This window comes from Rhinolophus ferrumequinum, chromosome 9 (assembly GCF_004115265.2).
Source record: "Rhinolophus ferrumequinum isolate MPI-CBG mRhiFer1 chromosome 9, mRhiFer1_v1.p, whole genome shotgun sequence".
Lineage (NCBI taxonomy): Eukaryota > Metazoa > Chordata > Mammalia > Chiroptera > Rhinolophidae > Rhinolophus > Rhinolophus ferrumequinum.
Genome location: NC_046292.1, coordinates 63,152,447 through 63,177,152, shown reverse-complemented (window position 1 = coordinate 63,177,152; position 24,706 = coordinate 63,152,447). Strand labels below are relative to the sequence as shown.

The 24,706-nt window shown below is 31.0% G+C and overlaps 1 protein-coding gene across 9 annotated transcripts in view; it reads right to left on the bottom strand.

Annotated features, from left to right (window-relative positions):
* PRKACB (protein kinase cAMP-activated catalytic subunit beta) overlaps window positions 1-24,706 on the bottom strand; it is a 106,445-nt gene that overhangs the window by 12,632 nt on the left and 69,107 nt on the right. For 5 of the 9 annotated variants that reach the window (XM_033114378.1, XM_033114379.1, XM_033114383.1 and 2 more), the window contains 8 exons: window positions 23,468-23,491; window positions 19,118-19,179; window positions 16,842-16,970; window positions 12,323-12,421; window positions 11,201-11,283; window positions 8,211-8,337; window positions 7,193-7,288; window positions 3,841-3,963 (listed from right to left, as the gene is read on the bottom strand). In XM_033114378.1, the coding sequence (XP_032970269.1) occupies window positions 3,841-3,963; window positions 7,193-7,288; window positions 8,211-8,337; window positions 11,201-11,283; window positions 12,323-12,421; window positions 16,842-16,970; window positions 19,118-19,179; window positions 23,468-23,491 (743 nt within the window). The remainder of the gene's footprint in view (window positions 1-3,840; window positions 3,964-7,192; window positions 7,289-8,210; window positions 8,338-11,200; window positions 11,284-12,322; window positions 12,422-16,841; window positions 16,971-19,117; window positions 19,180-23,467; window positions 23,492-24,706) is intronic. The other 4 variants (XM_033114381.1, XM_033114377.1, XM_033114385.1 and 1 more) reach the window with 1 other exon arrangement.

Below are 24,706 nucleotides of genomic sequence, written 5' to 3'. Positions count from 1 at the left end.
AATTAGTTAACGTGCGTGAGTATCTGTTTAATCTTCAGAACAGTGATTCTCCAATGGGGAGTCGTAGTGGGGGGCTGTGATGGTAGATATCAGAATCACTTGGGAACCTTTGCAAGTTATAGACACATCCTCCTCACATCCCATCACACCCTCCTCTTCCCCAGAGATTCTGATAGGTAGCTCATACTCTCATAGTAAGCCATGTAAATGATGGCAATCTGTCATAGCCTTAAAGTATACTGGGGGGAGAAATAATGAGAAGTATTGTGAAAGTATTTTTTCCATGACTGTTCTGCAATGTAATCAGAAATATAGTTTCTTTGTTCATTGAACTTTTCAAAGAGCTATGCTGATTCATCAAATTGAAATTAGCGAAAAAAAAAACAACCCACCAAAAAACAGAAAATAAACAAAATTATATTTTATGTTTCCAAAAGTAATGCAGCCATGTAGAGTTGCTATGGCAACTATAACTGATTCTTGTTATAAAGTACATGACACTGAGGCATGAAATTTAAAGACTACATACAGAAACACAGCATATATATTGCTAGGATGAGGCATGGTTAATGCAGGAATTATAAGACTGTTCTATCAACTATGCATTTCTAAACTTGAACCTTAATATTGCATGAATAATTTGACATTTAAATAACACCTCCTCTGTTTTTTCAAAGGCAAAATATGTGTAGGAGAGAATCTAACAAGCTGATTGATCATCTTTCTGTGACTTTAAAAATACCAGCTTGAGTTAAAATATTGTAATAGAGAAAGTACTTAACAACCTAATGTTCAAAATATATGTATTTTAGTGAATTAATCACTTCATTAAATACATTTTAGTTTAACTTTGATAACTCATCAATACCTATAATGTTTATAATATGGTTTCAGGATAGAAAATACAATTAACATAAAATGTAGCAGAAAATAATAACATATGTTTTAAGCAATTAGAAAAAAACAATTGTGAATGAAAATTATATTCTTAAACGATATATTGTATCATTAAAACCATTAAAAATTTAAAATATAAATATAGGATCCACAACTATAAGACCAAAATTGTATTTTTAATGACTTGAAAAGTTAAAACAATTTAAAAACTAGTTAGTCTCTTATTTGGCTTTTAGTTACTAAGCAGAGAGACACTATTATTTTTGTAATGTCGAGAGCTATATATTCTAGTTTGAATTTGAGTGTTGAAGCAGATGGTTTTATTGGTAAACAATGAATACAATTTTATGTTCACGTAATACAGATCCTAGAGATCACTAATGGCAATATTCTGCTTCTATTTCATTTTATTTTTTTGAATTTTTATGAGTTTATTTGAACCAAACTGACAACATATGCAGGGTGGGTGCAAGATCTCAAATGCTCCCTTATGAGTTCTACTTTAAATGAGTAAAGGAAACAAGGAATGAAAATAACTTAATATTTATTATATGGGAAGAGATAATTTGGCACCTTTAGTTAAAACAAAACACCCTATCATATTTTCTAAATAAACGAAGGAAAAAAATCAGATATCGTGATATAAAATTTTATGTTGCTACTCTTCTTAAATTGCTATTTTAGGACATAGGCAGATTTAAATTTTAAGCCAATATTGGATCCTAAATGTTCAAGTTTGATATGAAATAAAAACATATTCATAAACAGCTGAAGAAAATTTACACAATGTAGAATGACTGGCAAGCTGAGGCCAATTCATACAGATGAAGATATACTCATTTTAACTAAAGCAATTTTTCTAAGTAAATGAAATTTAGTTGTGACAGCATCCTTGTCAGATAATTTGATTCCTTTTATGAAGTATAAATAAAAGCAATATAGTAAAGATTCAGGAACTTTGCAATTATCAGCAATTAAATTATTTGGAAGTATTATGACTTCTGCATTCTTAGTTTTTGTATTGGTAAAATATTCTTCTTCTATTCACTGATTTTAAGTATTTTAGTTCTCTCATTATTCTTCCTATGCCCTTTGGTTCTTATTCTCTCTTGAAATTTTACATAATCACTTCTCAAATTCTTAAAAAATAAATCACTGCTTTATTTGTTAATTTTCTTGATGTTTTCTTTTGTTCATCTACAAAGTTCTTTCACTGTGACTTCAATATACTGCTTAGTGAAAACAATTACAAATGTAAGAAACCTGAAGCCGAGAGATCTACAAAAGTGACAAAGACAGCAGTGATACTTAGGTACTTAAAATAAATATTAATACTTCATTCTGCCTTTCTGTATTATCTTAGAGTAAATCTTTCAATACCTAGCTTTAGTTTACTTATCTGTCAGAGGGATTTATTTTTTACAAAAATTTCCCCCTAAAATACAGTTAAATATAACTGAAAATCTTGTGATCCCTGGAGACTGCATACACACTATGCCATATGGAACATACTGTGTTGAGTGTGGATTTTAGGTGGCTGGATGGACCCATTTTATTGGTGTCTTATTCTCACAGCCCAAGCTATGCAGCATCCATGATTTAAATTTGGGTCTTGGTAAAAAAGATAGCTTACTAGATTACGACATGCAGGTTACCTTTTGAATATCAAACATTGCAAATTTTAAGTTCATTGATGCTGAAGATCGGCTTTCACACTAAATGGAGACTGTGAATCTGGCCCAAATACAAGGAAATAGAGGTTTTCCTCTATATCCTTCCAGATTCTTTAGGTTGGTTAGGCTATTTTTTACCTTCAAAGGTCACAATTACAAAATGAAACAAAACAAAACACAAAATAAATAGAATAGTAAATCTATTCCTGTTTTAAAAAAGTTAATGTTATTTCCATATTTGCTAAAGATCAGCTACATTTAAGGTTTTTAAGTTTTGTTTCTATGTTACCCACTAGGATTGGCACACATCCTAAAAATGGAATAGTTGACTCTCACTTTTCAACCAAATGTAAACTTTATGTTGATGAAACTGCCTTTTTTTTTGTTTTATTAGGTGCCTGCAACTTACTTTCTTCTAATGATATCTGTACTTGTTGGGCTATCAAGTTTCAATTGCTCTTGGCCTTGTTTTGCTTCTGTTTTACTCTTTTGACCTTAAACCTAGGCCAAGTACCAATGTTGGCTACTGCAAGGGATTCTGTTTATTCTTTCAACATACAACCCTAAGGAACAGAAGGGATATTTTCATTTTTAGTTATGTTGTCAAAGTCAGTAGGTGCATTGTCTTTAGAGCAATGAAACTGTAAGTTCAAGTTTATGATTAGGTGACAAGTTGACATTGAGATTGTCTTTACCCTGATCAAAAATGAATACTTTTTAAACAAACAAACAAACAAACATACATACAAATCAATGGCGATTACAAGCAACATGAACAATTATTTATATCATTTCTATGAATTTCTATCTTAAAAATATGTTTTATATTTGCTTTCAATTTTGTGGTGTTTGACATAATTCAATCAAGAAGTCTCTCCTGGAAAAGCAAGGGCATATAAAAAAAGCCCCTAAAACATCTTTCCAAGGAGATACCCCCATGAAATAACTAATAATTTTTATTTATTTAAAGGAATACTAAGAATTAGGGCTATGGTTTTATATTTTACAACTGATAAAAATACCAAAAATGAAAAATGTCTAATTATTTTGCTAATTTGTTTGTAAAACTGTTCATTTTTTTAAAAGAGACTTCAATGATTTAACATCTATCTTTAATGAATAATAGATACAAGGGCAGAAACTATGGATATTTCCATATTTTTCCCAACTGAGGGTAATATTTTGATAATATCAATTGGTTTCAATCTACAAAACTTAAAATACATGCATAGAAATAACGAACAATAGAATAATAAAATGTATTGCTTACCTTTCCAGAAACAATCTTTTCATAAATCTGAATTGGTTGGTCTGCAAAGAATGGGGGGTAGCCAGCTGCCATTTCATAGATTAACACGCCTAATGCCCACCAATCCACTGCCTTATTGTAGCCCTAAGAAAACCAACACCAAATGTGAATTATTAATTCACTCAGAAGAGAATGAAGTCATAGATAACTTCAAAATGATCTTCAAGCATATGAAAACAATTTAAAAGCAATTACTATTGAGGATGGAATAAAAAATGAACAAAATGTATAAGGTCAGGTTTAAACTAAACAAAAGGGAGATTTTTCCAAATATTGGAATTGGATATTAGAAAACATGATTAAATCTCCTTCATAAAATCATAAAGAATATTATACACAATAACATATCCCCTGTTTAATTGGGATAATTTAGTTGCTGCTCAACAAGAGGAAGAGAGTTGGACCAAATTACCTCTTCAAGTCCATTTCAGGTCTATAGTCTTATAAATCAGGATTTTCCAGAGAATACTTAGGAATGTCAAAAGTTTTGAAACAAACTAGTAGACATTGGCTTTCATAATAAATAGTGTGGCTGACTACAAAATACTCTCTATTGTTGGATTTTAGGAGGGTAAATATACTAAAGATAATCTTATCCATTTCACAGGATCTTATGAAAGCTAACAGTTTAATTTGAAATCTAATAAATGTAAATATTTAAATATATACTTCACTTTAGCTATCTACTGTTGGCTTCTCATCTCTCAAACGTATACAGAAAAGAAAATTAATTCATGGGGTTTTGCCAGGACTATATATCAAATGAAAGGAAATAACATGTATAAAAAGTGCATTGTAAACCAAATGTCCAATGTTAAGGTAATTTTTAATTGGGTTGCTTTTTCATATTAAATTTACTAAAATTAAGATGTAGGAGTATTCACATAAAAATATGAATAAAACATTAACATATTTACATAAAGTTTGTTAACAACTATGATCAGTGTCAATTGGCAGAAAAAGATTATGAAAAAAGAAAAAAATTTAAAAATAACTTAATTATGGAGAGGAATGAGCTGAGTTCTTGCCAGATCTTTTGGTTTGCCCTCAAAAGTATCCTCTAATGAATTACCTTCACCACTCTCCAAATTCCAACCTTTTGTCAAAACTTTAGTTTTGCAAACTAGTTTTCGAATTATTAGCTAAAATACAATACTGCAATATAGAGATTTTCTTTTCCTTTTTTCTGCTTCTGTATGTTTTCTAAAAGGGAGAGAGAGACAGGTATTATAGGAATAGCACTCTGTTTTGCTAATAGAAATGGGTAGTTAAACTTTGTTTAACTCTTAACTCACTAGTACTGTCATTCATTACAATATTTTTATATAATTAAAGCATGTAATGTTGAACCAGATCCTTTTACTAAACTTTGAGTTCTGTGTTTTAGAGTGTGTGTTAATGTTCATAATAAATGTGCCAGATGCTTTTAATACTCTAGGTATAGAGCATGAAAACAAATCAATAAGGAAAACTAAGTTACAATAAATAAATGGGCAAAAGACATGAAATAGTAATTCACACACACAAAGAAATACAAATGGCTATAAGTACTAAAAGTCTAATCAAAGATCTGCGACTTTAAATGTCATTTATTTCCTCTTAAATTAGTTATGATTTTAAAAATAAGAATACCCTGGAGAGAGTGAGGTGAAACAGGCACTCTCATATACTACTGCTAGTGTCAAATGTTATGATCTTTTTGGAAAGCACCTGGCAATATGTATCGAGAACCCTAAGAATATTTATACCGTTTGACCCACTAATTCCACTTCTAGGCATTTATGCTAAAAAAAAAAATAATTTCAAATGCAGAAAAAGCTTTATGCACAAAGACATTTATCACAGTTATTTATAATAGGAAACAAAGGGAAACAACCTGAATATTCAGCAATAGAAGGATGGCAAAATATTTTGTGGTTACATTTGCAAGAAAGCCATTAGAGTGATGTTTGCATGATTGTTATCCTTCACGTGAGAACAGCTGACTATAAACTGCACATTCATTATATCTCAACTATGATAATGTGTGTAGAAAAAATATATTAAAGTGTTTTTTCAAAAAAGGCTGGCTCTGGGTGGTAAGATGATAGTTGTTTTTTTTTTTTATTGTTTCTTTATATTTTTCTGTATTTTCCAAATTTTGTATAATGAACATTTATTATTTTTACAATATATATACATTTTTTAAAGTTTTAGCACTTACTCTGTCATATTATTTAAGTGTAGTTAAAGAAGAAATGTGTTAACAGCAACGATACTTAGATTACAAAAGACTGAAAAGTTAAAGATTTAAATTATGAAAGATAATGAGAGAAAACGGAAAGAAATCTTTTATTTTATTCTAACACTTCTATAGGTTAGCCAAATTTCCATTATTCAGAAGGTAGGTATTCAGTTTGTAAATATCGTGGCACATGTCTTATCCCTTCTCTTTCCTTGCTCTTGTTTGTGACCACTTATTATTAATTTCTCCTTTCTAGCTTTCTCCAGCAAGGGATGGCGATGGAAAAGAAAACAGAAGTTAAACCATCCTTTTAGATAAAATTACAAGTTTCTCTCACCACATTTTCACTGTTTGGAGAAGTAGAATTGTCTTCTATTAAGACTATAACTGCCATGTTTCCCCGAAAATAAGACCTAACCGGAAAATAAGCCCTAGCTTGATTTTTCAGGATGCTTGTAATATAAAATAAGCCCTACTGTATTTCCCCGGAAATAAGACCGGGTCTTATATTAATTTTTGTTCCAAAAGACGCATTAGGGCTTATTTTATATTACGAGCATCCTGAAAAATCATGCTACAGCTTATTTTCTCGTTAGGTCTTATTTTCAGGGAAACACAGTATTCAATTGCTGTAATATTCCTAATATTACACTAAAATTAAAAACAAAAACAACTACATCTCACACACATTTCTTTCATGTAACTGGTAAAGTTGAAACAAAGGAGGAATGGACAACTAGTGCGTATCATCTTTAGATTTGCCTCTCGGTGTAACCCAGAGCATGGCTTCCTAGGCCACCTGTTATTGGGAATAATTGTGAAAAGGTTATGCTTTGGGCTGGCTTGAAAACATGGATCTAGGTCAGATTTATTCACTATTTCTCTTAGATTCAGAATTAAAACTGACTGGGTTTATTGAATTAGTAGTAGACTCTAAATAATTATTTTTTAGTAATTATACACAGATTGAAATTCATAATTTAGATTCAATAAAAATGTAACATTAGATTAATAAACTGTTTTCGTAAATGTCTACACCAATGCATGCCTTATACTTCTACTTCTTCCATAGTGACTTTATAAGTATACCTTGCTGAGGATTATTTCTGGAGCCAAATATTCTGGAGTGCCACATAATGTCCAAGTTCTGCCTTTAACTCTTTTGGCAAACCCAAAGTCTGTGACCTATGAAAGACAAAAAATAGCTGTGAACATTTATTCTTTCACAGTAAATGTATTTATTGTACTTAAGTTGAAAGTTTAAAAAAGGGTTAAAATTGAAACCAGAGAAAACATAAGTCAATATAATTGAGACTAATCCATGAGCGCCACTATTCAGGGAATGTAGGTTAAAACAACACCTGCTTATATAACCTTTCCCTGACTCAAGCAAAGAAGCAAATTAACCCCAAAATAGTTTTAATAAAAATGAAGCAGTGCGAGAAGTATTTCTTTAGTCCAACAAGTCCTCTGCTGTTAATTACATCATCAGAAGTGCAAAAGCATCATGGAGAAAATCTCCTGATAATGTGTAAAAAGGGATGTTCCCACTCAATTAGTAGCAGAAATGGAAAGAAAACACTGCCACCAGTCAGTCCAGTATTGGTACCCACAGTTCCTTTGGCAGCTGCATTATAGTGATAAAAGGCGTGGACTTTGGGAACAGACTACCTGGGTTCCATTCCGGCTCTACCTGTGTGTCCTTGCTGTGCCTTAGTTTCATCAGCCTTAAAATGAGGCTATCCATTAGTACTTAAAACTTCATAGCGTTATCAAGATTAGAAGAGATGATACATATAAAACACTTGAAATGATGCCTGGCACTAAATGAGTCCTCACAAAGTTAGCTATTACTATTTCTTTATGCAGGAGGCTGTGCTCAGTTCACAGCTACAAACTGCAGAAGATATAAACAGGGTCTATCCTTGATGGGACTTTTTGTTCTCGGTAATAACAGCGGAACTACAAGCTCAGTTTAAACTATTAGGAGGAAGTAATTGTCTCCATCAAAGAAAAAAAAAATTCCAATATTAGTAGTTGTGAAATACATACACTTCTTACCTAGTATTTTCTCAAATACGTTCTATATGAAGCGTTCAGGTCATACCTGGATGTAACCTTGGTGGTCAATTAGGAGGTTTTCAGGTTTTAGATCTCTATAGATGAGGTCTAGTGAATGAAGGTACTCGAATGTCAGCACTATCTGAGCTGCGTAGAACCGTGCATGGGGTTCACTGCAAAGGAACAAAACATTGACTTCTGTAAAATGGGTTAACACACAGGAATTAGATTACATAAAAAATTAACATGGGGTGAAAGTAGTTTGGGAGTAAAAAGTATTTTTTCTTTGAAACATATGTAATGAATCTCGTTAGTTTCCACATATTTATTTAATCTCTAAATTGTTTTCAAATAATGCTTTGGTATGCTTAGTGGGCAGCATATATTGAAGAAAAATATAATTCTCAAATTGTCAATATATTTTAAATTATTATTGGCCATAAAAGATATTGATGCATTTACAATTACGCCCGACCCTGAGGATGATTGAAAAGCAAATGTCCCAATTAGATTGTCTATCAGGGCCATCGCTACTATAATAGGTTTCAGCTCCATTTCTCATAAATTTCAAGTGCTTAAAGAATTTTACTATACAGAAGCTCTTTAACTGTAATAATCTGCAGATTAATGCCATTTTACCCAGACTATTCCTATTATAAAAATGATATATGCTCATTATAGAAAAGTATCATAAAGTAGTAATGAAGAATAAGACACCCATAATCCCATTCAGAAAACATAAATACAATCCTGGTGTCTAAATTTCCAAATCTTTTACTATGCATGTTTACACAGACACAGAAACACAGGTCTAATGTGTATATTTGTAAATATACACAGTTCTTGCAGGTGTAGATAGGTCAATTGATAGGTTAGTGTAGTTTTGATGCCACATTCTGAATTATTACTCCAAAAGAATGTACTGACTTTTTAGTTTGAGTTTCTATTTCATCTTCTAGTGTATACACTGAATTCTGCTAATCTGCCTGACAAATTGCGATGACTTTCAGATTTGTGTCCTCAATGGAAAACCTTAACTATGAATAGAATTTCCCTCAAGATGGTTGGCACAAGTTTGATCTGGTAGCACCAGAAATAGAGATTCCAAAAAAAGATAATACTGGGGGTGCCAAAAAAATGTATTCATTTTTTGTTATCAGTATGTATTGAGTATTACAATTTTAATACAGTTTTTTCCTTTCTTAAAATATGTATACATTTTTTGGCATCTTCTGTATATGCTGCTCCTTTTGTTTGTCACTATTTCCTAGCTCCTAGCCTGATACACATCAGGTGCTCAGTAAATATTTATGGAATGAATAAACAGGGAAAGAAAAATACATTTGGGGGACAATATTTTATAATGCTTTTTGAATTTTGGCCCCACCCCAACACGAACAATCTACATCCTATGTCATAGCAAGGAATTGAGGAGAACAGTGTAAAGGGAGGTTGGAAAAACCATCCTGGTCATTTATCCCTAACACCTTGGAAACATTTGACTTGGGAGGTCCCCTCCTATTTTCTCCAGGCATCTGTAAATATAAGATGCACTTATTATCTTATAAGTGAATATAAATTTATCATAATAAATATGAGATAAACTCAGAATCTTATATTTTCCACATATTGGTGTTTGATTGGAGGAACACAAACATTACATAGATCTATAATCAAATTGTTGAAAGGTGAAAACAAAGTACACTGCAGGATGATTTAATGCTATAGCAGCTTAAAGTCTAGACAGATGCTGTTTAAGTAAAGAATCATAACGACTCCATTGATTCTGATTAGAGCCATCCATGCTGAACAATAACTCAGTAGTCTCGCTGCCTCAAAGTTTCTAAGATGTGAGTTAGCAACCTTTCAAGTGTATATGTAGTATGTATGAAAGGTTAGAAAAGACAGTGTCTCAGTGTGAATTATATCAATCAACTTGCTTTCGTCCTAATACCAAGTCAAATATTTAAGAAATAAAAGTGCAGTGAGTTGCAAAGGAAAGAAGTTGTAATTACAGAAAATAGACAAAATATTTTTTGAAGGCAGGTATAGCTATGGTTCTTCAGTGGAAAACTTTGAATTATTATAGGGCAACATGAGGATTCTGGGCCTGCTTGGACAAGGGATAGTAGGAGAAAGTACTACAAAAGGTAAAAGAAACCATTAAAGATAAACAGAAGTTCCTCTGCATTAGAACAGTGCCTGATACCTATTAGGTACCCTATACATATTAGGTCAACAAATGAATTTTGGCTTAGGCTCTAATATATCTCTAATGTTGGCCCATAACTGAATAATCTCATGATAACCCAAGTCTCTCATCATCATTTTATGAATCTAATTACCATATCATTCCTGTCTGAACTCATATTTATGTGTTAATTGTGCCAACATATAATTTAGTGAATTATTTCTGCTCTGGTTTTAGCTTCATTCTATTAGTAATTATTAATGAACAGTAGTAGCTTATAAACTATTGCACACACGTAAATATAACAGAATCTATAACCTATCTTAATAACTGCATGACTTTATTAGTAATAACCTAATTATGTACATATAAATTATGTATGTATTTTCAAACATCAACATAGAAACAACTTTAAGGAGCATTAAATTTGCAAGACAACCTTTTATAATCTCATCACTATGATACCATTATTGTCTTTTCTATATATTCCTTTTTTATCTTCATCCTCAAACAAACCACTTCCCTGGAGTTGCATAATTAATATTTGTTCAATAAATACTGGTATGTTTAAATTCAATTAATTTTGGCATTTTCTTGAAGTTCTTCAATTAATAGAGCTTCACAATATCTACCAATGGTAGAACATTAACATAGGTGTCATGCTGCTTTTATTTAATTTTTAAAACTCAATATGGTGTGATCTCATTAACATTTCCACGTAATTCTTCATTTAGCTAAAATATTACTAAATTCAATGATGTAAATTTTTAGCATTGACAATAAATTAAAAATTTGGTTTAAAACAAGCACATAGTAAGATTTAAGGAGAGTAAAGCATTAGTTACCTGAACCTTCCAATTCTTCTTAGATGTGAAAACATTTCACCCCCAGGGACATATTCCATAACCATGTATAAATTAGAATTATCCTATGAAAATATAAAAAGGATAAATAAATCAAAATTATGAAACCAAGATTATTTTTTAAGAAAATAGTTTAAGATAACGCCTTCTTCAGTTAGAAAAAGACAAATTTAAAAATCCATCTGACAGATTACTAACCTTGGGAAAGAGAATAAATAGAAAATGCTCTAAATTTTTGCACTGGGGCACTCACTTTTTCCCCCTTAGAATTCTCGTTACAATTTAGTCTGGAACTTTTCCCCATTCCTACTCTTGCAGGGAACACTTAAGTCTTGAACAATTAAACACTGCAGCAATAATTTAATGCTTCTGTGTATACAAAGTAATAACAAGGTTAAAAAACAATCTGAAAAAGTTAGTAAGAATATTTACATTTTATGTGCTAAATTAGGTCAGAGAGATGAATGATTTTTAACATCATCAGGAAGTCACAGGTCTTTATTTGATTTAAAGAATAAAGGAGGAAAAAGAAAAAAGATTGAAATGTTTCATATGAATCCATATTGCAGAGAGATGCCAAGTATCATTCCAAAGAACTGAACAGCTGCCAAGTTAAAGAATAAATCTTGTGTGTACGTTTATGAGACAGTTGAGCAGAGGGCCAAAGATTGTTCTATCTCACATACATGAAAAGACTAGAGCACAAATTACTAAGAGAAAGTAAATGGTGAGATAGTGGCAGAAAATGTTCAAAACAAAAATAAAGTATGTAGGTGTATTAATTTGTATGAATGTAAGAATTGCTTAATAAGATACCGCTATGGATTTTGATAAATTAAAATAATTGATTTCATAGTACCAGCTCATGAAAAATTACACATTACCTTTAACAAATTCCCCAGGGAGAACCAAAACCTTTTCACATGTTACCTAAGTTTATAAGTACAATAAGATTTAATTATATAAAACCAAAATATTTTACTTTTTTTGTTTATTCATATTCTCCAAGTTTATCATCTGGCTTAGAATCATATTATAACTTTATCTTTAAAAAACGTGTATATGAGGCTGAAAATATTTTATTTGGATATTAGTAAAATTTACCTTAAAAGAATACTCCAGTCGAACAAGAAAAGGAAAATTCACTGCTTGTAATATTCTTTTCTCATTCAAAGTATGCTCTATTTGCTTCAGTTTAACAACCTGTAATTGAGAGATAAATATATTAAATGCATTTGAATGGAATTTAAAAGTTACTATAATTTTACAAGAAAAAAATTAAACAAATGTTTTTTCCATATAATAATGAACTTCGGTAAACAAAATTGCTAGAGTTGAACAAGGATGATAGACTTATCAGATTTAAATGAAAAATCTAACAGAGGATTTAAAACTAGGTCTTAAGATGGTCAACTACGGTTTTTAGTAAAGAAGCAAGAGCTAAGAAGAATTAGACTCATAATAAATTACTTAAAAAATAATATGTGAAAATACTTGGTTCCTAATGACTTCTAGTTCACTAAGGAGCTGGCACAAATCACTGCAATAAACAGGTATTGATTTACATCTTCAGAGGATCAGTAATGAAATTAAAGATTGAGGAAAAGCCAATAATTGAAAAACAGTGGGTATAAATTAAAAATTTGTTCACTTTATAATACATGAATAAATACAAGACAAATCCTAAAAATTCAATTTGCACAGCCACAAAAGAGGATACACAAAATATTGGCAAAAAACAATTATGTTTATAATAAATAGGTCATTTAGGATTAATTGGGCTTCCTCTGGATTGTCTACTCAATAAGGTACATAGCAGGGGAAAGCAACTTATCCTGACTTCATGGAGACAGTTATTCTATCCCACGTTATTCTGTTTTTAATTTAAGAAACGGTGACCTTAGGGAGATGTAAATAATCATATGTGTGTAAATCATTAGAAGGTGACATTCTTTCTTGATAAAGTCTTACTATCAATGTGGAGTAGTCATAGAACTGAAGAAGTTGCATATGAACAAGACAGATAATTAAAGATACCATCCAATAATTAGTATATAAAATTATAGTATAAAAATAATGTTGAGCAAAGAATAATTGGCTGAAGAGTCAGAAGATCTGTGTTGTAATCTAGGTCTCCTATTCATATTTAATCAGTTTTGTGACTTTGGAGATGTTATTTCAACTCTTAGGATCTCAGTTATTATTGTTGTTTTTATCTGTAACATGAAATGGTTGATTCACTACTGTCCACATTCTAACTAGTTACAGAACTAATTAGTCCATACTTACCACAATACATTATATATTACCTGGAGAATTACTATTGGTTTGTGTTTGCTTTTTTTAATGGATTATTTTCTTAGCAGTTTTGGGTTCACAGTAGAATTGAACAGAAGTTACAGAGATTTCCCACATAACTTCTTCCCCCACACATGCAAAATTTCCCCCATTATCAACATTCCCCACCAGAGTGGTACATTTGTTACAATCAATGAACCTACACTGACACATCATTGTGACGTGGAGTCCATAGTTTACATCAGGGTTCACTGTTGGTGTTGTACATTCTATGGGTTGGGACACATGTATAATGACATGTAGCCACCATTATAACACATACAGAGTAGTTACACTGCCCTAAAAACCCTCTGTGCTCCACCTATTCATCCTTCGCTCCCCACTAACCTGAGGCAACCACGGATCTTTGCACTATTTCTATAGGTGTTTTCTTTTCCAGAATGTCATATAGTTCATACACTACGCAGCCTTTTCAGATTGGCTTCTTTCACGGAATGTGTATTTGCCTGCATGCTGCATAAAATCTATTAGGAAAGATGACGCATGAATATGTGAATAGCAATATATGAACAACTGCCAGGTGAGGGTTATGATGTCATAAGTGTTCAGAGGAGAAAATGTTTACGTTAGACCTAGTACATAATCTTTCTGAGTCCTAGATTCTTCATCTATAAAATGCTGATAATGACATAACAGTAACACTCCTTTAAAAGTGACTGTGTGACATAATGCATGTCAAGTGACAACATAGTGCCTGGCACAAAGTAAAAGGTCAAAACTTGTCAGTTATTATTATAATCTATTTTAAAAGGTGAGAGCTCAGCTGGGTCTTAATGATGGATAGATAACAAAGGTTAGGAAAAGATGGAGGAGACAGTGCAGTCACGGTTCATATCCAGAACCATTACCTGAAGGGAGAAAATATACAAATGTAAATCTGAGTGCTAGTTCCAGTCGGCTAGAGCTTAGGACAGTGGTTCTCAAATTTTGGTAATGAAGTACCACTAAATAGCAGAGAAAAATTATCAAGTACCCCTGGGAGTTTAGTCCATGTTTTAGTTTCAAAATTCATGTAATATTTATATTTACTTCTTAGTATCTCTGGTGGTTGAAATCTATTAAAAGCACTTATAAATGTTTACTTACTAACTGCTCTTTTTTAGTCAAACTCTTGAAGAGTTATTAATAAGGAAGCAGGCCATATATTATCACCTACACTCCTACCCCTCCCAGCATAGCACTACCGGTGTACAGTTCTGTGGGTCAAGTTTCAGAGAAGTGGAGTATAGAGGATGTGTAGGGGAATAGTGTGAGATAAGACTACAGTGGAGTTTGGAAGAAAATAATGCAGGGTTTGAAATAGGCTGAAGAGTTCTGACTTCATTTAATAATAAACATCAGGAAGCTTTTTGAGTGAGTGAGATGATATGATATGATAATAAAACATTGTTGGTAGTGAGGAAGGTAAATTAGTAGACAGTGAAAACTCTGGGGTTGTGGAAATTAAGATGTTATTGTGAAAGCCCAGTTAATGTTAGTGAGGGACTAGTTGGTGGGTGGTCGGGAAGATCTTAGGGATAACAAATACATTTGAAAGGAAAAATTAACAAAGGAAAATAGATGCAGAAATCAGACAAACGTAGGTCAAATTCTTGATTCATCTCACTAGCTGTTTGACTTTGAAACAACTACTTAAATAGAAAGGTTATTGGCTTAAAAGGGAATTAATGTCATACAAAGTTGTGAAGATTCACTGATACAGTAAATATAAAGTGCTTAGCCATGCTTGACACATAATATGGAATAAAGAAATATAATTTCCTTAATTTCTGTACTGATTTTCTTCCCCTCACCCCATACACCCTAAGATAGAAGATGCCAAAAAGAATTTATTGAAAGATTTGTGACTTTATTGACATAAAAGAAGGTTATTATGGAATGTTATTTGATTACTTAGCTTTAGCATATTAACATAAATAAACTTGAAAAAAATCAGAATATAAAGTCTTTGTCCTAATTATGAAAAGATCCAGAACACTGCCATGGAGAAATGACTAAAAATAACAGCTATTATTCTGGGAAATACTCTTCCGCCATGATTTATCCCCCAGGTAGCTTTCTCAGTAACTTACTTAACAAGTCACTGTCTTACCAAAAAAGGAATTAAAAAGTTCTTCCCTAAATATTTTAAAGTATAAAAATAGTTTTGTTTTTTGTTTTAAAGCAGAGCTTGGACTGGAACCTCAGACCAGTCTCATGCTGCGCTGTCCAAAATGGTAGCTGCTAGCCACATGTGGTTAACACTGGAAATGTGGCGAACCCAAATGGAGATATACTGTAAGGGTAATATACATAACAGATTTCAAAGGCTTGGTGTGAAAAAAAGTATGTAAAATATCTCAGTAACTTTTATATTAATTACATACAGCAATGATAATATTTTGGATACATTGGGCTAAATAGAATCTATTAACATTAATTTCAACTGTTTCTTTTTACTTTTTCAATATGAGGCTACTAGAAAATTTTAATTTACATATGTGGCTCATATTATATTTATTAGACAGCATTAGTCTAGCCACTATCTGTAACCCTGATTGTTTCTACTACATTTTCTTACTATCTAAACCCAGTAAGCCAAATTATCATTCCTGGGAACACAGTATCTATAAGATAATATATCAAGACTTGCCATTTTTCTTTTATTTAATTATAAGTGATTACAAAGAAAATAGAAGCTTAATATTTAAAGTATGAATAATTGATATATCCTGATTCTTTAGATATACCACTATGTGATAAATACTTAAAATTATTTTTAAATTTTTATTGATATAATTGACATATAACATTATATTAGTATTAAATATATAACATAATGATTTGATATTCTGTATAGTTTGTAGGTTTTCAAATTTTAAATCAATCATGTTAAACGAGAGAGCTTTTACTTAATTAAAATAAGTCATAAAGTAAAATCACTAAGTTTCTGTTACCTCAATCTAAGGATCAAGTGATTTATTCTTGCATTTTTCCACAAGGCAGAATGTAGTAGAGATACGTGTTCTTTATATGATGAATTCAATATTTTTTTAGTAAACATACACATACCTGTTATATGTATAAATAATTATTGAAATAATGTACTTCTATATGCTAAAACTATAAAAATGGATCATATATTCATAATAAGAATGCAAATTAAGTGCAACAATAAAATTATTTGAAGGTGTCAATGGTTAAGTCATTATATTGCATCTATTTAATAATCTAGCTGATAAAAGTGACGTTTACCCCTCAAGTAAATAACAACAAAAACACTAACCTTCTGTTTATCTAAGATCTTCATGGCATAATACTGTTCAGTGGCTTTATGTTTCACCAACATGACTCTCCCAAATGAACCTGTTCCAAGGGTTTTTTTCCTTTCAAAATCCTCCAGGCCGGCATTATTCTACAGGTACATGAAAAATAAAATAAACTTTAAAATGAGAAATTCTCATAAGAAGACTACGTTAACTATAATAGGTTTAATGATAATCAGAATAGATAATTTAATTTATAATCATCCATTTAAAAACAATACAAAAGGCTAGTGAGATTCCAAGTTATTGGTTCTATTTTTCCCCTTGAATAAGAAAGGATTTAATATTTGAGAAGAGAATTGTATTACCAAACAAAGCATAATAGTAATGGGAGGAAATAAGAGCCACAGCTGAAATACCAATGGTCATATTCAAATATGAATTCCTAGCACTGGACTTCTAATAAATTAGTTTCATATTTTAATAATTACAAACTGACCAGAGGTACACTGACAAAAACAATCATGAAAGCCGTATAGTCTTAGTGCACTTGGAAATAACACTAATGAATACATAATCTGAGGGATCAGAGTCCTTTCACTAGAGTTACCTCTGAAGAAAGCACTGTGGAACTTCATTTCTATCTTTATATGAGCATATAGATCTAGGTAATAACAGCTTGAGAGATCCTAATGGCTTTCTCTTTCTGATGTTATAATAACCCAGTATTACCTAAAACAGTAATAAGGAAAGAAGAGTTCCTCATTCTCACAAAGATAACCAAGAGTCATTGTCCCAGAACAATAATCAGTCTCTTTTTTTCTCCTTGAATAGATGCTTTGTTATGAGCAAACATCTTTGTTTGGCTTTGACTATAGCCTAGAAGCAAAGAATTGGAAGCATCAATCTACTGAATTTGCTGCTGCCACAACAAAATGAAAATTACTAGGAACAAATTATATGCTAAATAGCAATAAGGAGTAATTGCTGACCCATTTCTTTAATAGGTTTTCATTACAAAGATCTCCATGAAAATCTTAGAAAAAAATATTTCCAAGGGCCAGTCTATACAGTGTTTAGCTTGAGAAAAATGTGATGCAGAATGATTCTTGTATAAGTGAGGAATCTAGATAGCTATCAAAGTCCATTGTAGTTGGATTTTGTCCCTATTGCAAATCAAATCTTGCCTTTTGAGAAACAGCTTATCTTCCTGTTGAACCATTACAGAGAGAGCAAGCGACTCTAAGTTTCTACTTATAACATTTGTTTTCATCATAATTTAATTTAAAATTTCAATAACTTTAAATTGCCATGAGATTCTATGGCAATGTAGAAAGAAAAAGTCCTTCTAATTCTGATTGAATTAATTATTTAACCTTATGAATTAATATTTAATTTTTGGTTATATCAACACAGATGGATTGAAATATTTAATATAGTTCCCAAATAAATAATGGAAACAAAATTCATTAATAGACCAAAGAACATCTCTTTTTGCTAGTCATTGCTTTTCATATAAATATGTCGTCATCCTCACCGCCATTAATGCTTTATGTTAGATAATGTGTAACTTTTTATAATCAGTAGGGTGATTATATTTTAAATTACAGGTCATGCTCTAAATCTTGGTAATGATGGTATTTTCATAAAACAACATTTACTTAAAATTAAATATTTTCTAGTGAGCAAATATTTGAAGCATAATAACTGTGCTAAGAGAACGGTTTTCAAAATTTGACCTACTATTAAAGTTTGTTAATTATTTATAACTTCAAAAGGAGATTTTTTTGGCAAGTATAGAGGGCTCTTTTTATATAGAGTTTATAGATCTGTTAAGATTTAAAGCACTTAAGTTATATACAACTTACTCCATCAAACTGTTTATGAAAGAATCCCTAGGTTTGGTATGTTATCAACAGCCAAGTATTTGTGATTAAGAATTTGAAACTGGCCAATAGGACCCCTATTTTCATAATTAAAAAAAATAATATGCTAGCAAAGGCATAAATAAAAATTACTCTAATATTAGAAAATATGAAGAGTTTGTAGCAACTTGGAATTAGTATCAAAATTTATAACCAGGTATTATATTAAAAGTTAGTTTCTTCTCCAATGTTGGCATACATAAAATTATTAATAAGTCAAAATATGTTATGACAAAAATTCCCACGTTAAGCTTATATTTATTAATGTTACTTGAAAATTAAAGTTTCTGCAAGTAAATTATTTAGGCAAGAATCATGATTTTACTTAACACAGGATTTTTAAATCATAGAAAAATTTGAGTATTTCTTACCTGAGCAGGATTTTCCCATTTTTTTAAAAAGTCTTCTTTGGCTTTGGCTAGAAATTCTTTCACTAAAAATACATTAAAAAAAAGTCTTGTAAGAATATTTGTATTATATATAAATATACTTGCTTTAAAAACAGACTTATGTCAACTATGGTTGCCATGAAACGTGTATTCACAACTATGATACACTAGAAATCTAATTTAGTTTCTCTAAACAGGAAGCAAACATTTTCTCATATTTCTAAAAATCTCTCATATCTTTCTATATGGAGATCACTTTAATAATTTCAAATCTATTAATAAAAATACTGTTCCTGAAAACATACGTGAAAGTAATGTAAAAATGTTAGAAATTAGTCTAGGACAAAAATACGGATAGCAAATAAATCAGCAGTGATAGTTTAAAGGGACAACAGAGCTTTTAAACGTAAGAACTGAAAACAGCTGGAGAATGAACTTTTGATTTGTAGAGTTTCAAAAATTATTGATTTTGATAAAGGGCTATTTTCATGTATAAGGATTTATGTTATTAGATTTGTGTTCTCTCTACTAAAGGTGAGAGAGAAAAGAAAAACACAAACCACAGACTAAAACATAAAAATTATCCACAAAGATCTGAAAATAAAACAGAACCAAACATCACAAACAAACAGAAAAAAACCCATTAAAAATCTCATTCTAAATTTGGAGCAAAACCAAATGTCTAATTTCAAATATACATTGAAGTAAAGCAATTCAAAACCCGATGTTTATATAATGATCAATAATAGCCACATTATTTTATAAAGCTGGGGTTTGCAGTTTTAGGTTTGTTAAACGGTGAATCATTGAAAAAGATTCTTCTTTTTCATTGTCTTTCCACTAAGTTATTATCAATGATTTCTGTTTATAAACAACTTTGTTGATTAAAAACAAATAGACAAAAATTCCAAAGCGATAAAACGGCATTAACAGTATGTATTCTTGTTCCTATAGTTAGGGATGAGAGCAAAACCTAACTATACAAGAAATAATTATTTTAGTCTTTTTGTTCAGAAAGTTCTCAACATTTCTCTGATATCTGAATCTATAAATAAAGAAAAAAATAGCAGAAAGTAGGATTTAAATAAGGTTCAAATAGTGAAAGGTTAGACAAACTGAACATGGAGTGGTACACTGGGATGTATTTCAGAAATACAAATGACAATGATGGTGGTGGTGGTGATGGTAATGGTAATGAAAAGACAAAAGTAGAAGTGAGGGACTGACAAATTCTTTAATGAGATCATTTACTACTGTGGTAATATTAAAGTGAGGCATTTTAAAACACCCAGTATTATTTCGCATTATACCCAGTTAAGTACTTTGGCAAAACACTGTTATGAACCAAAACGGTTGTTGACACTCTAAACTTTTTGAGATTTCAAAATAGTGATGACAGGCACCAATGGCAGACATTAGTTTTTAAGTAACATAAGAGTGTGCATTTCTGAAGACATTATTTTACTACTTTAAACTGTCATTTGTATTTTGCTGTTAAAATACCTATTTTAGACAGTTTGAGAAAAATAATTTTTAAACTTAGAATTTTCCCATTGTATGAAAATTTCATCCACCAAAACAATGAATCAAATAATTGCACCTAATTATGCAAACATGGTCTAATTCCTCCCCAGGGTGGATTTGGGCGTAGAAAACTTTTACATTTCCTTTGAGTTTAGGATGGTTTAAGTCATCTTCTAAAAGTTAATGTACTAGATACAATTAAAGAACAGTGGCTTTATAAGTAAGATTTTTTTTTTCATGGAGCAGACATATTTGCACATGGCACTGACTTGTAAATGACAGCTAAAAACAAATTTAAAATATAATTTATTGCTAAATGCAACTGTGTCTTTTAAGAAACAACTTGTGATTCCCAAAGTATACCTCTGATTTCTTTTGAAAAAAATATTTTATCTTCTATTTATAGAACTCACACATTTAGTTGCAGTATAAACTCTCCAGATGCCTGCCTGAGTAGAGATAATTTGGAGACAAGGAAGAGAATCAGAGAAATAAAAAGAAAACCTTCCTAACATCCTGTTTCAGCTTCTCCTGTCACTTTCTGTTAAGTGGATCTGGAGTTTTAAGAAAACATAACTGGTCAAAGGAAGGACTGGCAGTATCTGCCAAAGATGGTTTGATAGAAAATTTCCATTACTTACTTGGTGAATAAGCTAGACGAAAAATTTCAGGTGCTACTTAATTTTATTCACTAGCAAGATATTTAGGAAATTCTTTCCTAAATTATTATTAGGAATTATTAGGAAATATTCTCTATTCTCATCAATACTCTGAGTTTACTGTCAAGTAGCACTGTAGAAAGTAAACAACATTTCTCATAAATGTCTTACATAACTTTATCAGAAATGGGTATGAATCAAAGATCTTAAATTTTGTGAATTGTTTCAATAAATAGATTCCTTTTCGGAGTAAAGAATAAGCATTAATATAATGTGATTTAAAAGTTCTATGAAGAAAACTCTGTTCCTGCAGCACTTTTTGTCACATAAGTATATATATACACACATAAAATCTCTAGTTCATAAGTGCATTATTTGGATGCAAAGATGAACATAGTTAACTCTTTGTAAAAATATCAGTTAAACAAAATATGCATCTTATAAATATAGACAACAAAAATAAAATATTTCACAATATGCTGGATTATGAATAACTCTAAAACAATAGGCAATCCAGAACCATAAGTATTTGTTTTGAATTTTATTATTTTTAGATAGTGGTGAATTTAACTTTCTAAATGCTTTTCTCTGGTTATGTTTCAAGTTTATATCCACTGACATAAGGTGTTAGCAGCTAATTAATAAACTAAGTGGTAGGAGAAACAGCCAAACGCTGCAGCACATTTAATCGAGTTCCCTATAAAGCATATGCTTAAAGTTCTACATTTTTTTGTTTTCTTCTTGTGTTCTAATATATAAGCCATATCTATAGTTAACTATTTAAACCACTGTGATATCCTGAAATAGCCAAAGGTTTTGGAGCTTGGCACATGTGAGCTGGAATCTTGGCTCTAACACTTCTTAGCTACGTGATCATGGGTACCTATCTACAAAGCACCCAACAGTGATTAGTAACTCTCCTTAGGAAAAAATATCTCAAAGAAAGATTTTTCTGCAAATATATTTTGTTCTGTAGTGATCAACAAAGGGGCAAACCAGGTACTACAAAAATGAGGACACACCAAATATTAATTCAATTTCTTCTTAGGAGTATACATTGCAATTATATTTATGTTCCAAATAAATTTATTTCCTCTTCAGTTTGTATTATTTAAAGGGCCTATCACATTGTATTCTAAATAAATGAGCCTACCAAAGTTCACTCAGGGTTGGTCTGTAGGAAAGTTTACCCACATTTACAAGATGAAGAAAGAAGAAACACAGTGACAGTTTTTAAGCATTTCCAGAAGGACATTAAAATATGTTTGAATATATCGTGTTTATACATAGGACATAATTTAAAAATTAGATTACAAAATTCATTTTAAGCATTAGAAAAATTTATTAAAAATTCAAGTATGACACATCCTTATTCCATGATATGCAGATAATTCTACAATGAATAAGAATGCTTCATTAATTATATTTAGTAAATTTATTTATTAGGCATTTTTGGATTCTGTGTTGGATAAACTACATTACTACTTATTATGAAAACAGCATGTTATTATTGTATGCCATTATCCAATGTTTTTTTTAAGAGGTTATCATTCGTATTTTGTAAGAATTTAGAAATTATTAATATACAGATTATAACTACTCCAGATGTTGGGTTCTCCAGTCTCTTTGTAATGAGGTAAACGTCACCGCCATCTTCTACATCTCTTTACAATAAAAACAAGATATTACTTAACTTTTACAACGGATGTAAAAAAAAATAGAAGAGAAACAAACAGAAAATAAAACAAAATAGCATATAAACTTCCTAGGATAAATACCTTATTAAAATATTAGCTGCTTTATACAAAATTTACAACAGTATATTTTCTTTCACAAACCATTCATTAACCTAGTTCATCTAATTACGTGGTGTGTATTAATCTAGTTCTGCTACCCTTTACAACTCCCACTGCTTCTTAGAGCTGTATTTGTTGTTTCTAAAATATCACCCAAGAAATTGCAATATAAACCATTTCTATAGATAAAACTCAACATAAAACTAAACAATTTCCCTCAACGAAACTGTTTTTATTAACTCAGTATACTTCATAAAAATATAATTTTATGAGGTGCACAACAACTTGCAAACAACCAAATAAAAAGTTTCAAAGGTAACATTTTTTTTTTAAATTAAAAAGCAGTTGCCTACCAGATACTTCTGAAGAGGAGCAAGCTTGTATCCAAAAAATAAATTAAACAATGATTAAATAACACTCATATAAACAACAGAGTAGCATGAAATCATCTATATACGTTTTCCCAGAATATTATAATACAGAAATAGAACAATGATGTAGAAACTCAATTATTTGACTGAACATATCCAGAGAGGACATTTTAAAATTAAATGGTAAAGAAATAAAATCAGTTATTACTGTTTAATCCCAAAATCAGTATAAATACTTTAACTCCTTATAGTAATAGTGCTAATAATATGAAGTAGCATATACTGAAACACACATCCTATAACTACTGCAATACCATCTCCGGACTTTTGTTATTTATTCTAAACTCTACTGTAGGAAAAGACACTCGGAATTATAACATTTTGTTAACTCTCTTCTGAAAGACATTAGTGTCTTTCAGGCATTTTACTTCCTTGGTGCTGGTTTAACAATCTTTTCAACATTTATTGAACACTGTTCAGTGGTACCAGAAACTGAGCTAGACTCTGGGAGCACTACAAACAATAAACACATCTCCACTAATGAGGAGATGAGAAACTAATGGGCAGATAGGTGAACCATAATACTGGAACGTGACAACGACTACAACTAAGGAAATGATAATGTGCTACGCCAGCTTGAAAGAGGCAATTCTGGGGTTGTAAAGCAAGGCATAGTAGAGTAAATAACATTGGTGCTAAATCTTGAAGGACAGAGTTCCTTTGGCTGATAATAGCTGAGGAAGAAGACATTCTAGGCTGGGATGATCTTAAATAAAAGGCAGGGAGGAAGTTGCATGACTTATCCAGGAAATGACAACTGACTTGTAGTAGCTGCAGCAGGGTGTAAGGGTACAGCGGCAGTGGGGGGTGAAGTGCATAGGTAAGAAGGTGCCTGATCATGGAAGTAATTGTTTCCATGTCACTTGCTAAGGAAGAGGGGGGTCAGGTTTAGCAAGGAGGGATAACAGTGGGGGTTAGAGGCCCGAATATTTTAAACCTTAATGGCTATCTATGTAGTGACTAAGGGAGGGGGCTATTCTTTATTTAATAGAAATAAATTTTTCTATTAGGGAAAGAGCAAGTATTAGGCACTAAAGCAATTATATATTTCTTTATAGTATGTTTTATTGTAATATATATTTTTTTACTGAACAGATTATAATCCCTGGGTCCCCTAATCACTTTGTGATTAAATGATTTTCATCCTTTACCTTAATAAAA